The 17,556-nt window shown below is 35.9% G+C and overlaps 2 protein-coding genes across 3 annotated transcripts in view; one reads left to right on the top strand and one right to left on the bottom strand.

The window, feature by feature from the left end:
• The window catches only part of LOC142349456 (chromodomain-helicase-DNA-binding protein 1-like), a 369,586-nt gene that overhangs the window by 237,992 nt on the left and 114,038 nt on the right, over window positions 1–17,556 (top strand). The gene's annotated exons all lie outside the window — the stretch shown is intronic.
• The window catches only part of LOC142349440 (vacuolar protein sorting-associated protein 4-like), an 82,375-nt gene that overhangs the window by 1,454 nt on the left and 63,365 nt on the right, over window positions 1–17,556 (bottom strand). Inside the window, exons 2-7 of the mRNA XM_075400988.1 lie at window positions 12,904–12,984; window positions 12,718–12,829; window positions 11,716–12,045; window positions 10,426–10,582; window positions 8,909–9,139; window positions 8,294–8,425 (exon numbers count right to left, since the gene is read on the bottom strand). Coding sequence (XP_075257103.1) covers window positions 8,294–8,425; window positions 8,909–9,139; window positions 10,426–10,582; window positions 11,716–12,045; window positions 12,718–12,829; window positions 12,904–12,924 — 983 coding nt within the window. The 5' untranslated portion in view covers window positions 12,925–12,984. The remainder of the gene's footprint in view (window positions 1–8,293; window positions 8,426–8,908; window positions 9,140–10,425; window positions 10,583–11,715; window positions 12,046–12,717; window positions 12,830–12,903; window positions 12,985–17,556) is intronic.

Here is a 17,556-nt window from a genome sequence, read left to right as displayed (position 1 = left end):
GCCGTAGATATTCAGATTGCGACCGATTTGGAGTACACTGGAATTGATCTCGCCCTCAAAGAGAGGAGTAAGCATCAAATCCGAAACACCAATTCGAGAGTCGCGGCTTACTTTATTGAATGTCGCGTCAGCTCTCTTGTACATGAAAATGTGCAGCGGGAGTTCAAAACGCCAAAGGAGGGGGAGTAATGGGGGGGGGGGGGGGGCTCATAGTTTTTAAGATCAAGATACAGCCGCTCTTCACACCATGTATAGTTTCGGTGAACCGCATACGTAGAGACTAATAAGACATACGGCTCTAAGAGAACTGCTCAGCCAGTTAATGCCTTCCCATCTTTACGGGTTTATCCCGTTATTGAGGACAAAAATTTAAAACGAAAAACCTGACAAGCAGAAAATGGCACAACAAAACCACAAAGCTTCGTTTGATAGCAATTAAAAAATCTATTGATCATTTTTTTAAATGGTTTTCAAGAAAAAAAAACATACCAAGTAGATTGCCAAAAAAGCCTCCAATGGTTACCACAACACCCATTGGGATTGAAGTAACAGAAAAACAGATAAAAATTGATTGTTGAACAAAAACATTTTTTAAAGTGCCAACTATTTTGATTGGATTTTGTAGTTATGCATACTCCTGTTTTTTATGAGAGGATGCAGGGACTAGCATCAATGCCAAACCGCACTAGAGAAGTTAACTATGACTTACAACAACCTAATTTAAGTTCAAGTAGCGGGCATCTCAAATTGTGCTTAATGGGTTTATCCCGTTTCTACTTTGATCTCTTTTTTAGATAAAGATTGTGTTCATTTTAGATTGCTTTGCTGAGCAACTTCTGTTTACACGCACTTTGGGCAGAATGAGCAAAGAATAAAACTAGCCTGGAGAACACAAAAAGTCGCATGCTAAATGTTGTACAAGCTCCCAACTAAGGTAAAGCGAAACAAATTTTTGTTCGACGAAGTAAAAAAAAACATAGCAGGACAAGTCCTAAAATACAATCCAAACAATTGAATGAAACACCAAAAACTACTGCACCCCAGGAGGCCAGTTGAACAACGGCACTCGCAAGAACTCAAAAGATAAAAATCTGAAAAGGTTATAAAAAATTTTCAAACATTTTGAAAAAAGCTGCAAATTTTATTGAAAAGTCTACAAAATTTGCAAATCAATATCTTAAAAAGCATTCCACTGGCATCACTACTATCTAGTAATCTATCGTCAAGCTCATAAAAGTTCCATTGGTCTATAATGATTTAAAATCTGAGCAAAATTAAAAAAACTCGAACTTAAAAATCGCAAACTTTACTCAAAAATAACTGAAAAGTGAAATATTTTTTATGTTGAAAAGAAAATTCGAAACTATTTCCCCACTAACTATCCAACAAACCGGCCTCAACCTCGTAAAAGCTTTACTGGCCGTTGCAGAATAAGAACCTCTAAAACGACACTAGAAATTGATAAAATTTTAAATTCTATTAAAAGACGCCAAAAATTACATCTTTAAAACCATTTTTTGGTCTCCAGAAGATATCTAGTAAACCAGCTTCAAGCTCTAAAAATTTCATTGGCCCTAAAGGATAGTACATGCAAAAATGGCAGATTTTCAAAGAGTGAAAGATTTTCAGTAACCCAAATTCAATACCTAAAGATGATTCACTGACCCTTGAATATAGAAAATCTAAAAATTTGTAACTTGAAAATTTCACCAAAAATTTGAGTATCTCAGCTTGCATTTCAAAAATTTATTGGACAAAAACATATAAAAGAAATTTATGGACTAGCAATGGACCTTCGTGATCTTTTAAAAACGTTATTTTAATACCCACCTAAGATAGTTAAAAATGACGAGCAAAACATAAGAAATTGGACCACGCTGCTCTCAAAAACTACAGAAATTGACCTTTTTAAATTGAATTTCCCAACAGTTTCAGCACTCTGTTCATTTGAAAAACTGCTTAATTAAGCTTAGGGCTTCTAATGAAACTTGATACCCACTGGGCGCTACATGTTTATGCCGTTTTGAAAAGTCAAAGTAATTAAAAATGTTTGAAAATATCTTACAAAAAGACAGTGCAACTTACAAATTCTTTGGATGGTAAAACAAAAATAGGAGCGCTATCATAACTAAATGGCTGAGAAGATGAGAGCGGCTATTGAAACCAAATAACGTCGAATGAATTCCTCTCGAACGACAGGCGGAACAAATTAATTTGTAGCGGGCGCGTAGCTTAGAACTGCATTGTGGGAGCAACATCTTTACCACTAAGCTAAATTAGCTTTGTTTCTCTCACTAACAATCGCTTTTATAATAGCAAAACACTTTATTTCAGAATGAGGGCAACATAGAACATAGCCGGCAGATGCGATAGACATTTGCCGGAAAATAGCCGCGATAGACGCTTGTGACCTTCCATGAATTGAAACAACTAAAGAAATAAGATAGACAGATCGAACACTTGTACTTTAATAGGCCACTAGACTTTTTGGTTCGATTCGGACTGTCATTTCTATGTCATATACGGTCTATAAGGAAAAAGCCCTAAAAGAGCTTTTTCAAAATTGAGATTCGAAATCAAAAACTTGAGATTCGAAATCAATAGTAATTTTTCATTAAATTTAAAGTTCCACAAGTGAGTTCAGAAGTCATTTTTTTGAGTGAGGTAAGTCACGCAATCCACCTTAAAGCAGAAAACTGCAAAGCAGTTGTCACTGAAGTCATTGAAAAAGTAAATTCCAAGAAGTCATGTCGTAAGAATCATCGATGGAGACGAATTAAAAAAAAAACACGATTTCCCCAATAGTAGCCGCCATCACTTCGCGGCTATTAAACATAAACTGACTAACGTCGGATGAGTTGCTCTCGAACGACAGGCGGTGGCAATTTAAATTAGGGGGATGCAGCCTTGAAATGTTTAATGGGTGCAAAAACGACCCCACAGGGATTCGAAACCGAAACTCGAAATAAGCAATCTGGTATCTTCGCCACTTAGCTACAATGGTTCTGCTTTCCTTTCGCTCACATTCACATTGAATACAAATTCGATTTCAGAACGCGAGCAACTTAGATCACTCAAAAATTAATAACTTAAGTGTGAAAAAGTCGAAGAATGTTCTAGAACAAAAGCGCAAAAACTGCCGAGTAAAGATTTTATATAAAAAGACACATTTATAATAATTACTTCTAACTTCCTTCAAGAGCAATTAAAAAAGTAAAAGAAACCAGATTTCAAAAAAGCACAATTATTAGAACAAAATTTGTTGGAAAAAGTGTGTTGGAGGCTTTATTCATGTGCAACAAATCAGGAATTAATAATTAACAGGTAAAAGGGTCAAAATTCTATGCGCCCAGGAACAGGCCCATAAAATTACTGAAAAGCTACTATGCATCAAAAAGTCAAGGAGACTCGCTAATGTGCATTTGCACAAAAAGTTCCGATCCCGCTCATCCACATGTCGGCTTAATTGTCTACTAAATAGGGATGGGATAGAAAACTTTAAAAAATCAAGAATTTTTCGAAAAAACTAGTGTATGAACAAAAAATTGCGTCCAACTCAAATCACTCAGTGAAAAAAAAATCCGCTTTAGAAGACCGAGCAGATTTGGCATAATTAAGAATAAGAGATCAGACCAGGAACAAAATCAAATAATAAAAACGATAAACTAAGCGGCAGATAAAACCTAAAATAAACAAAATAATTAGTTAAATGATCTTCACTAGAAACGAATGGAACCAGTCCATAATGAGACCATTATGGAACCAGTCCATAATGAGACTCGGTAACAAGTAGACAAAAAACAAAAGCGGCTAACAAAAATTACTCTCAAATTTTTAGAAAGCAATTGGTTCCAGAGTGATGAGAACTTTTAGATATGAACTGATATCATTAAATACGTTTGAAATACCATCATTTATAACTCCATAAGATAAGACATTGGTACCTGTCATTATTAAGATTTTGTACGACTACAAAAAAATACAAAAAAAAAAACAAAACCTGAAATCAACTTTGTGAGAAAACGGTGTCAAAGCCGTTAAAACCATATTCTGTTCCCTAAGAAATAGAAACTGTTTGGCTACCCAATTTTTCAACGCCAATTAGGTGATATATGACTACTCATTAATGAGACTAGTTAACAAGTAGACAGGAAAATAGCAAACTTGAAAAATGTTTTTTTTTAAAAGCAATTACTTTAAAGGTAATGAAATTGATTAGCTCTATATTGAAGTAAAAATTAAAAATAGTCATTCCCCTAAACAAAACCATTGAGAACTTTCAGTTTATGTCCTATATTTACAAAAAGACCGTCAAATACTCAAAGAAAAAATCAAGGTCTTTTTTCGAAAAACGAGTTTCAAAGCCATTAAAACCATTTTTAATTCACTTAAGTCATTAGATATGTTGAATTTTACCTTCCTTATGCCAGCAAAGTAATATTTGACCTGTTAAAAATGAGATTAGGTAAAATAGACAAAAAACAGAAGATGCAGAGTTAAAAAAACACTTTTTTAAAGTACAATTATTTTTAGTCATTAAAAACAGCAATAAATTGAAAAAAAAAAACAATTTCAATTAATCCTCCAACTGTATCCCTTGAAACCTATCTCTGATCAGAAAATGTCATACGTCAACGAAAATGTCAAAAACAGAAAATATAAAAACCGTTATAAGCATAATCAATTCGCTGCAAACCTTACATGTCAACCTTACTGCAAACCTTATATGTCTAACTGCGCGTTTTTTCGACGCTAATAATCTGATGTGGCCTGCAATTAACAAAAATAGGTAATTAACGAAAATAGGTAATTAACGAAAATAGACAAAAAAACAGAAGACGCAAAGTTAGCAAACAACAAAATTTTGTCATAAAACCATCAGCTATCAAGTCATTAAAGGATTCCTTCCATCCTCCAACGAAAGCCATTTAGACCTGTCGTTAATCAAAATATGCTATACGTTTACAAAAAGAAATTCAAACAGTAGTAGTAGTAGTAAAATACCTCAATTAACCACAATAAGGGGTTTCAACCTATCGTTTGATGAAATTCTATGAATATGGTATTGATACAAAGAATAAAAAAAACTTATATTTTACAAAATTAAGATCGGCAGGAAGTACATCGGCAATTAATGGACCAAGTGCATGTGTAGTTTAAATCAAACTGAGAGTCACAAAAGTTTATGAAAAACCCTCTCAGGAGGCGTTTGTGGTCCGCTGGTTGTTTTAAAATATTGAAAGGTCCCATCTCGTTAAAACCATTCACATAAAACTGTACCCTTTTGAAATAAGACTTCGATGTTAGTAGCTTTATTGTTGGGTTCATGACAAGCTGATTAGCGTGTTCGCTTCGTAAAACCCTGGAATTGATCTTGAGCGTGAAAAAATCCTCAAACTTAATACAAGTTTTCCTTAGCATAATAGAAATGAAAAATCGAAGATCTCGCTCAATAAGCTGATAGCAGATAGGTATGTTGTCCGAATACTGCAGGGCTGAAATGTAATTGCGTTTTCCATAACACCAACACAATCCTCTCCAGTAGAATTTTTCTAATAATCTCAAGTGACCAATATCGGGAAACCACGCTACAGAGGCGTATAGGAGAAAAGATAAAATGCAGGATGTGTACAAACAAATTTTGCTTGACTTTATTTGGTAGGCTATATGGAACATTGTGTCTGAGACAATTGAAACTTCTTTGAGCTTTCGTTTGCTTATTACGTATGTGCCTACTCCACTTTAAATTGCTACAAATTTCAACACCTAAATCGGTTGTATAGTGAACTTTCTGTAAAGAAATCTGGTCTATCTTGAAATCGCATTTGTGTGCTTCAGAGATATGAATATAAACACATTTCTCTTTGTTAAACATCAAACAATTTTCTGAATACCAGTCTACAAGTTTATTGAGATCTCTCTGACAGTCAGTAGAAAAGTCAGAGGTCGCACATTACAACTTTGTGTAATCTGCAAAACAAAAACAGCTTGAATTTTCCGGTAGTGATAACATATCATCGATGTAAATTAATAACAGCAGAGGTCCAAGAACACTGCCTTGAGGAACGCCACTGGCAATCGCAACTTCATCTGACAATATTTCATTGATGTTAACAAGCTGGTATCTTCCGGTTAAGTATGAGAACATAAACTGCAAGAAATCATTGTCAAGACCGTACAACGATAACTTTTTAAGCAAGATTGCATGGTCTACATTGTCAAAAGCTTTTGCAAAATCCAAACAGACAAAAACTTGAAAATTATTTTTTTGGCAAAAAAACCGACATCGAAGCCGTTAAAACCATAAATTCACTGAAAAAAATGGCGTTATTCAACTGCGCTTTCCTTCGATGCCAAAAAAGTGATATTTGACTTGTATTTATTCATACTGGCTAACAAAAGGACAAGAAAAAGATTCAAAGCCAAAACATGTTTTTTGAAAAGATTATTTTCAAAGTCATGAAAATCTATCATCCGTAAATTGAAATATCTCAACACGTTTGTTTATTCCCCACGGAAGCCAATGAGACCTGCAAACAAGCAGAAATTGTCATAAGTTTAAAAATGAAATTCAAATAGACAAAAACCAAACAATTTAATTTTTTTGCAAAAACCGTTATCGAAGCTATTAAAAACAAAATTATTTCATTATATATACAAAATTATTTTTAAAGATATCTCCAATTGCCTCTCTTTCTACGCCAAAATGTGAATTGTGACCAGTGATGAATGAGACTAGGTAACAATTAAGCGAAAAAGAACAATTAAAAAATGACAATTTAAAGAAAAAAATCTTTTTTTATTTCTCGAAAAAATTATCTTTAAAATCATGAACGCCGTCGTCAGCTAACAACTAAAATCAGTAAATAGGCTCATGTGTTCCTTCATAACAAGAGTCAACACCCTTGAGACCTCTTTTTATTGAGAAGTTCTCCTACGACTACAAGAAGGCAATTAAGACAAAAGTGAAATAAATTCCATTAAATTCTTCTAGAAAACGGTGTCGAAGCTGTTGAAACCATTATCTATTCCTTAGAAAATATAAGTTCAATCATGACTATTTTTGAACACCAATTAAGTGACAAGGTCCCTATCAATAATTTGAAAATTTGACAAAACAAGAAAAACCTGAAAATGCGCACATGACCAAAAATCAATTTTGTGAAACTAGTATTTTTGAAGCCAGAAAATATTTACTTAAAGCGTAAAGCCGCCATAGCTATTTACTTGTAATTAAGCTGAAGATGCTTTCTAAATTTGCTGAAATTAAGCTGCAAATTGACCAAAAAAATATTGGCAAAGCTCCATAACCCCTAGTTTATTTTGAAGACAAAGTCAAAACGACAAGAAAACTTTCCCCTAAAAAAATTATAAAAACACTAACTGGCAATTGTTCAAGAAGCCAAATGGACTTGTCAAAAGTGATCCTTGATATGAATTGTTCTGTTCAGTAAGGTCGATAAAAATGTCGATAATTTTAAGAAAAAGACAGCCACTGATTACAATCCGGATTATTTTTGGATTTTAGAATTCTACCATCAAACCAAAATTAGCCTTGTTAATACTGTTTGCACATAGAAAACATGCAATGGTTACCAGTTTAATGTGTATAGATAATTTGACAGAAAAAGTTCATCTATCAAAGAAAAAGGATGCTGTTTGTATAATTATCGAGACAAATTAGCTACAAACCGCCCCGGCAAAATTTCCAACCCAGAAAACTTCCAAAGAGAGCGGAGTGGTAAATTAGCCCTCTTTTTGAGTTGAAGCAAATTGTTTCAGCAATTTAGGTGTTCACTTCCGGCAAATTTAAGCGCAGAAGAGGCTTATTTCTTGCAAGAATTAGATGAAAACTTTCATCGACACTCTTCTATCTTTAGAAAACAAACAACACTTTTTTAAAAGCATTTTAACATATTTTGCAAAACTGACAAAAACATAGGCAAAAAACGGAAAATGTGAATAAAAACAACGAAAATCTATTTATTATTCACAAAACTTTAAACCTCGTTACCTCCTTGAAAAAAGCGAAAATCGTTTCCCATATTCTGCGCTGGACGTGTTTAATAATGATATAATGATACCACTCACAGCTCTCTACAATGAATATATCGATCGGCCAAAATTGACTGAACAACCCATTTCAGTATATAGTTCCTCCCCCACAAGGAGGGTCGGAACAATGAGCCTATGCAAAATGAAAAACTTCGGAGCTTCCCCAACAAAGAGAAACATTTGATTAATTCTGTAATTTTAATTTCGCTGATATTAAAGGCTGAAGAGGTCGTCTTACCCTGAAGAGTTGTCGCCCAATTTTTTGAAGTCCCTCTCAGTCACCTCGCTAGGAGTGTCCCCCAAGTGTAGTTTGAACATGGAAGTGCGAGCAGGCGCCTCCGGAAGGGGGATGTAGATACGCTTCTCAAATCTGTGCAACAAGAGTAAAATCAAGACTCAGCGGAAATACAGGGTTCTAAAGAATGGGAAATTGATTTTATGATGGTACAATTTACGGTTAACATAAATAAATCACTGTAATTCCATTATGCGTCGCATAGAGATTGCGATATTCGATATATAGCATCAAAATACTGTCAATCAGGTTTTTCGAGTTTTATTCTCAATGATTATCTTGAATCTGTTAAGAAGAACGTGCGAGGCGCAATTTTTTTGATATATATATTAACATGAGACATCGATTAAGACAGTCCGCATGACCTATTTGAAGTTAGACCTTACTGTATATTAATTTCACATTATCGAAATGAACACTGTTTCATTATGTTTTTAGAGGAATTGACTGTTAATATAATTATTAATTATTATATTCGCCCAGTAAGGTAGATACATACATAGCAAGGTTAACTAACAAAACAGATCCACAAATTCTTTTTTAATGAATCCGACTAACCTCCTCTGTATAGCAGAATCCAGTGCCCATGGGAGATTGGTAGCCCCCAGGACCAGTATCTGGTCAGTGTCTGCTCCCACCCCATCCATCTGGGTAAGGAATTCTGTCTTGATCCTCCTGGCTGACTCACTCTCGTTGTCACTCCTCGAACTGCAGAGGGAGTCCACCTCGTCTATGAAGATGATGGCTGGTCTCTTCTGCCTCGCAAGTTCGAACATGTTCTTCACCAACCTACATCACAATTACTCTCAACTCTCATACCAAGAATCCATCGCCCAATCAGACAAGCCTCTGACAACTAATGCCCATATACTACGTACATGATGATGCTTCAATGCCCCATAACAATTTATGGATCTGTTCTCTTTCAAACACTCCGACTTGAGACTCAATCAAACTTCTACACCCCTCCCTCTGGCGCGTGTCATTTCAGTACACTACTGTTTTAAAACACGTGCATATTCGAGTCATAACACTTGTATCTTCAGGACATAAACGGCACTGGGGGTGGGAGGGGGCACAATAGGCCACAAACAATTGGTTAAATTTTACTTTATGTTCATACTGGTTCACAGAAAGCTTTTTCTGCACGATACTTGAAATTAGTCCCGAAGCCAAAAAATCGAATGCATTGGTGGGTCACACATTGGTATCAAACTATACTTTTTCAGAACTCTTAGTCAGCTCAGATTACTTTCCTTTCCACATTTTATTAAGTTAACAACACATAGCCAAGTAACATCGAAGGAATTTTGTTCTCAATAAACGAGAAATTGGCCAAATTTGCCATTTTCGTTCCATTTCTTTAATATGCGACTCATCTTCGTATTTCTACAGAAATTTGTGACGGAATTAATTTGGACTTCTGGTCGAGTGAAACAGAATAAACCAATGAAGTACAAGAAAATATAAGCCGAAATGACTTTTTTTATTAAAGAAATGGAACAAAGTTCCATTTCTTTAATAAAAAAGTCATTTCGGCTTATATTTTCTTGTACTTCATTGGTTTATTCTGTTTCACTCGACCAGAAGTCCAAATTAATTCCGTCACAAATTTCTGTAGAAATACGAAGATGAGTCGCATAAAAAAGAACACTGAATTCCGAGACACAATCGTTAAATTATAATTATAATTCAAAACTTACCAATTTAAATGTTTACAGTATTCGTCAAGGAGTAATAAAACTGCCATAAAGATTGCTTTAAATTATGTAAAAATATTGCACGTGCGTCTGCGGGGTGCAAATAATAAGCGCTCACTAAGCGGGAGGGAGGCACGAACGGAAAAGATCCAATAACGTTTTTGGGATATATTCTGTTTGCCCCCATCCCCCCCCCCCCCAGCTTAGTGGGCGGCTTATCTTTTTTACACCCCCAGGCGCATGTGCAATTTTTTACATAGTACCGTGCTAAATTATAACATAAAACTTGTAACTGGGGGGCGTAAAAAAACACGAGCGGGGGGAACAGAATAGATCTCTTTTTTGAAATGCGGGAACTATCTGAGCGTGACTTACTTCTCAGATTCTCCGAGCCACTTGGACACAAGGTCAGATGAGCGGACTGAGAGGAAGGTGGAGTTATCGGCCTCAGTGGCCACTGCTTTCGCCAGGAAAGATTTGCCAGTGCCAGGGGGGCCAAACAGCAGAATTCCACGCCACGGCTTACGCTTCCCTAAAAATAGTCTGGTAAATACCCGATTGGTCGAGTAGGCGCACAATCTTGCCAGAGCCATGGTCCAGAGGTTACATACATCAGTATGCCGAAAAGCAGGAACATCAGAACTTTTTCAAAGTACAGTGATAAATCAGTTCAGATCCAACACGTGCAAATCTCAAAATGCCAGATCTCCGAAGTAAAAATTCTATAAAGCTAGATTTTGTTATACATCGTGCCAGATTCTGAAACTTCTGCATTTTAAAACTAGCAATGTTTGTATTTCAAGCAACGTTATACGTGACTCCGCTAAAACTGCTTCTAAATTCTGGTTTTCATCACGAACGACTATGCGGTTCCTATTACTGCCAGAGTTTCTCAGTACTTCATCAGGGTCACCCATGCTTCTTCCCCAACTCCAACAACAAAAAGTGTTTTTGTAGAGATCTTGAATTAAACAGCAGCAATTCAGAATTCTGATATTAGCACGCTGTTTCTTCACTCTTTAAATTCATCACTGTTGTCACATTTTTACTGTTGATTATAGGCTCTTCATTTGCATACTAAGAATTATTCTCCACAATTATTTGTTCTTAAAGTTAATGTTCTTCGAAATAACAAATATCATTGAACTTCGACATTTAAGCTTAAGAACTAATTACGTTTGCGGTTCCATATTTGGTATTTATGATGTTTTCAAGTCTTTAATGTTATGTGCCCTTTAAGACAGTGCGACAAAATTTTTCATTTTAAACCTTTCAGTAATGAATTACCGTCAATTTTACATCGAGCACTAGACAGACAGCTATTTCAAAAAAAATCAAATGATAGTTTTTTCCGACAAGAGAAGTAATCTAAAGATTTCGTTCCAGACTAAAGCGGCCCATCTGTCATATTAATATGCAAATTTTCAAGCAAGTTTTCTAAAAAAAAAGATTGTCTCAAAGTAGAAAAAAACAAAGTAGATAAAAAGACGGATAGTAGCCTCTAAATAAATCAATTTGTATCAGATCACGCGACACTTGTGCCGAAAACAAAAAAAAAACGATTACCCATTAACAATAACTTGTTTTTTTAATAAACTTATCATCAAAAGCACAAGTTTACAAAATATTGTACACGGCTTCTGTAAACAGAAGATTTGTACTGACCGACAAAAAGTTGTGGATACTTGACAGGGAAAATGACAGCCTCCTTGAGAGCATCCTTGGCTGTTTCCAGACCAGCCACGTCGTCCCATTTCACATCAGGCTTCTCAATCACAATAGTTCCCGATATTTTATCTTGAAACTTCTTCGATTCTTCGTCTTCATCTTCGTCACTGTTGGCGGCATTATTTTTGTCTTTATTTGAACCATCCTTGACTGGTTTCTTTTTGTTGTTTTTCTGATGCAGGTACTCTTTTACTTTCTCGGCTCTCTCAAGATACGTAACGCATTTTTTTCTAACACTGGCTTTAATTTCGCTCGTTGGACACTCATCTAAATATAATATCTAGTGATCGTTGCAGAATATACTGAAGAGACCATATTGTTACATATGACAATTGATATAGATTAAAAGTTTTTAAGATTTACAGCTTCAATGCAGACACCAAATAGCTCAACATTCCTTGTTAGCTACTTATTTTTGGATGAGGAAGTAGCAGAGTAAATTACATTTAAATATCTTGTAAATGGCACACAACATGATGTAAAAGTGTTTAACTGCAATTTGGAAAAATTAACTGGAATTGCAATAATTGGCAATTAATTGATTGTAATAATTGATTGTTGACTGTAGCTCAGTTGCAATAATTAATTGGAACGGCCTAATTAATGACCCAATCATTGAAGAAAATTGAAACAACTTTTTTCCGTCTCAGAACTTTTTGTCTTAGAAACTTTTTGATTAATAAATTGAATGATTTAGATAACATAACCATTTGCGTAACTTTTTGGGTAAATCAAAATTGTTTTATAAAGCACGCCAAAATTATGATAGAAAGTTAAACTTAATATTGATCAATAAATGGACGAATTGATTTTTATATTTTGCCAATTAAATTAACTTATTGTACTTCTTTTTGCAGTGCCCATTAATTGCAATCTATCCAAATCCCTGACTGGAGGTACCTATGTTGGCAATTTATATACAGAGAAACTAATACGAACATTTAACAGCATGTAGGAAGTACTCCACACCACTTTCGTACAATTTCAGGGCTTCTTCAAAATTGTGAGCATTATCTTCTTGAGTGGCCTTGTTGATGATTTCGATAGCTTTCTAATAAACAAATCACTATAACAAATGATAAGAGACGAGGAAATATCTAAATGCTCAGCGATGGCTATACATACCGTGGTATACGGTCCAGGCATTTGATAAACTGTACTCGTCAATGTCTAGGCGAAATTCATTTGACAACACTAAAATCTCTAAAACGAAGCCGGTAACTTAATTTGTCAAACTTACTTGTACATGAAAGATCAGGTCAAAAGTGAAAATGAAAGTTCAGATGAAAAGCAGAATTTCTGCTTATTGTTCCCACATTTTTGAATAAAATTAAATTCTTAATACAGCTTAATTTTCTCAAGATCAATTTTTAATGTAAAAGAAACCAATTTGTCAAATTAAAATTAATTCTGATATTTAAAACAAACGTTTTCGAACTTAACGTTCATCGTCAGGTTAAAACTGCGAGGGTAGAAGAAAGATATAAAAGCACAATTTAGCATACTTAGAAAGCGCAACACCATTCTGAAGGGACCTTCCTCTAGGCACGAGGCCTGCAAAAAGTGGAGACCCAAAAATAGTTACAGAAACAATGAAAGTCGAAATATTGCGTTTAATGCTTTTGGTAAATGATGGTAGGTCGAAAGAAGTACGAATTTTGTCACCTCGATCACACACAATTCATATATAGATGATATCTTAGATAGGAAAAGGTAAATTAAAACTCTCCTACCCGATACTGGGTGAATATAATATAATAATAATAATAATAATAACAAAGGATTTAGGATAAAGTAATCCACGGGTTCGCATAAAACCCGGTTATTGAGTTGTTCAAAATGTATTGTTATTTACGTAAAGATGAGTTTCTTCAAGTCTCTACAGTTATTGCAGCCACACAAAGAGACGCCAAGTGCAAGGGTCTGATTCGTTGTAGCGGGATATGAAGAACCGATTGTAGAGTTCCAGGAGTTTGCTCTTGTGCTCTCGATCAAGGAGGATATCATATTTGAAACAATCATTGAACAGATTTGCAAGGTGACAGGCTCGGTACCAAAAATCTGACTCACTCTTCTGCAACCGCATTTGCTTACAGATAAAATTTCTAGTGACTTGGGCTCTCCGGGTTCCCACCTCAACGAGAGTGACATGGCTTGGCCAGTCTATATCAACTTTTCCCGATAACATTTTTGCAAATAATAACACGACATGAAGTTCTTCAATGTTTCCACCTGCCTCCTGCAGGACTCCCGCTGATTCCCAGCGTATTCAAGTTGCCGTTTGGTCTCCAGCAATTGATCACCTAATCTTTGACTTTCAAACTTTAACTGCCGGAGCTCCTCTTCAAGCCGAGCCCCGGCTAATCCCAGCATTTCGCTGTTGTCAATCTTCTTTTGTTGTTCCTTGAATATGTGTTGCATCTCACTTAACTCCCCAACGCTAATTGCGGCTCTATCCACTATATTGGGTGGTTGCAGCTGCGTCAGTGGCACCACGTACCTTTTGTTTGAGGTTACTCCAACAATCCGATACACTTGGTGCCTGACTATCGACCTGACCTCGAACAACTTGGGTAGGTAGTAGCAATAATCACCGACTTTTGGTTCTGCCATTCCTACATATCATACACGTAAATTAGTCTAATGTATCAATCTCAATTTCTGCTATATTTGGTACAGATTTTGCCTTTTTTGCTTTTATAACTACGATGTTTGTTTCACCATCACACCGTTCGACTATCCTTTTTCTTGTCACTTTTTGTTCCTTTGTACGTTGTTTTAGATGATGAAAATAACCTAGTTCACCCATTGGGTTAATGGGTTGAAGTGCAATTACAGGATTGGTACCACTGCGTAGCATATCGATTGAAAGAAACACGCGTACCAAACAAAATATGATTTTAGATCCAATAAAAATAGTCATCAAACTGATGGCTATTTCCCTGGCCACATGCCAGATTTGTTTCACTTCATTACCCAAATATTCAAAAATCAGCAATTCATGCCACTGATTATTGTACTTTAAGACCGTGTTGAAATACTCTAGAGTCCCATGCTCATATAAACCTCCTTGTCCCAGGAAAACTTCTCTTCCTGTTATTGTCTTTCTCGAATGCCTTAACCTTTGGGCCTTTTTGCTCAGTTCTAGGTCCTTGTCATTGAAAAACCCTTCCATTGGCGCCGAAAATGACCAATTGACGTTAACTCTATAATTAGGCATATCATTGGGTTCTTCAATTAATTGTATCCTTCGCCCATATGTTATCCATGACCCATTCTGCAATTCAAGATTGTTTGGGTACATGGGGTTGCAATTAATCAGTGTGAAATTTCCATAGAATACTCTAGAAATGGGGTCCATGTATCTAATTACTTCTGAGGTATTGTCAAAAACACCCTAACTGGTACTTCCTCAGTACAAAACTGATTTTCGACAACATGTACGATTACTTTAGCGCACCTATGGACATAAAGTATTCCTTCCACTCTTTCTGCGTGTGTACCCAGAGCGTTTTGTTGACTTAAGACAATTTGGTGTGAGTTTCCGTTATTTGATGTCGTTAGAATCATAGCTGTGTGCAGTTTTTCAATGTGACAATTTAATAACTCTATTTGTTTCAGGTTTTCAAACATGCCTCGAAAATCCCACACAAAAAGTTGATCGAGTTTTATGTCCCTGAGATCTGTCTCAGATATATCTGTTGTTGAAAAATTTTGTTCCGTGGCCGTCAACTTTTCCGTTGTGTAAAACAAATTTCTATGGTTTGTTTCAAAAAGCAGAAAATTGTCTATATGTTTTGTCTCGTTTTTCAACTGGACAACTAAATTTCTTTTTCTGTCTAATTTGCTCGTCAAGTACTTTTTTTTCCAGCGCGGACTATTTTTGCTGTTACCGAGTCTGAAAATTTAACGATCGTTAAGATGTTTGGTTTTTTGTCATGGTCGAACCGATATTGTACTGAATCTATTTCAAATGTCTCTCCTTGATATAACAAGGTCTGCTCCTGTTTCAAAGGGTCTTTAAAATATAACCATGTTCCTTCATTTGCTTCCCTAGTTTCAATGAACAAAACCCCTATGAAAATTTCAGCATTAATCATGATGTTACCTTTCTGTTTTTCACCTTTTGGATTGGTCCAATCCACGGGGTAGACATAATTAACTCCTTTTTCATCTCCGCCTTTCATGAAAGTTTTTGATATCTTCTGAACAAATTCAGCGTCGGTTCGGTCAACATTCATCTCGTTGAGGACTTCTTTGGGAGCATTTAATTCAAAATCACCAAGACCCGGTAACCGCGTTTTGTGTCCCTGCCATAGATTTTGACAGACTGACTCTTTTATTGGGTAAAACATTGGACTTGTTTGTGATTTTTCGTTTAAGTAAGTTGCGTCGTCATACCAACCACTTTTTTCCGCACAGTTACCATATATGCAGCCCTGTACATGCAGTATTTTAGTTTACTCATGCTGCTTTTGGCGTAGATCAGTCCTCCTTTGTTTACCTGCTCCTCATTTATATGTGACGTTTCACAATTTGTCGGTTCCGTCATTGCAAATTTCTGCGTCTGTAGAATGTTCTCAAAATCATACCCCACAATCTCCAAGGATTGTGAAAAACCTAATATGCTAACCAACTGAAGAAGTTTCCAGTTCAACTGCACGATCCAATGTGGGTTCCACGCCCTCTGCATTTTGTCGTATCACCTTTTAAAAAAATACATCATTATCAAATTTTTTGTCTGCATCGTTATCCTTGAATAATATATAGTCTTTCAGTTTCCGTGGTCTTGTTATTGCCGACACACTTCTTGTCTGATATCGTCGTTCGGCGACATTTTGCGAAGTAGAAGCCGTGCTCCTATTTGGAAGTTCTTCGCCTTCACTCTTTTCGGATGTTGACACCAGACTATCCCGCTTCTGCTGTCTGGCTACTTTGGGCGCAGGTATCTTTGTGCTTCTGCTCTTATTGTTGGTGTTGGTATTTATTGATTCTCTTGTACTCCCACCCATAGGTGTTTAAAACGATTCGTCTTTGACTGTCTCATTGTGAGTGTCAGTATTAGGATTAATTTGACTAATATTTCTTTCAGGTTGAACTTCTCTTCTTTCTTTGTCATTCAATTTTGGGATCACCACTTCAAATTCATTGTCCTCCGTAAGGTCGTTTTGTGTTATTCTCGGTTCAATCTTTCCTTTCTTATGATCTTTTTTTATCAGTGGTAGCACTTCTACTGTTAAAACGTTTGAGTCGATCGTAGTGGACTTTTTGTTGTTTTTTTTGTTTTCACATCCTCAATAACAAAATTCAGATCAATTATTATTTCACGTATTACCTGCGGTCCGCTGTAAAAAGATTTAAATTTCTTTGTCTGGCCATTTTTTATTGTGGGGTTGAACACCATTACTAAATCACCTACTTCTTATTGTGGTCCAAATGTGCTACGGTCATAGTAGGTTTTTTGTCTTTCTTGCTCCACATCCATGCTTTCCCGTACCAGCTCATGGCACGTTTTTAGTTCGTCTTTCAAGCAACCAACGTAATCACTCAAAGTTGGTTAGATTTTGGTTTGTATTGTTTGATACATGCAATCAATCGGCAGCGCGCATGATCGTCCAAAAAGGAAGTAAAAGGGACTGTACTTCGTAACAGAGTGAATTGATGATCTGTACGCCATCATTACTAGCGGAAGGTGGTCGCTCCAGGTGTTGTGATGTTCACCCACATATTTTGCAAGACTCTCTTCGATTGTGCGATTGGTGCGCTCTATCATTGCGT

Source organism: Convolutriloba macropyga, chromosome 11 (assembly GCF_964194025.1).
Source record: "Convolutriloba macropyga chromosome 11, txConMacr16.3, whole genome shotgun sequence".
In the NCBI taxonomy this organism is placed as follows: domain Eukaryota; kingdom Metazoa; phylum Xenacoelomorpha; order Acoela; family Convolutidae; genus Convolutriloba; species Convolutriloba macropyga.
Note: the sequence above shows the minus strand (reverse complement) of the source record. Positions and strands in the feature narration are given on the sequence as shown.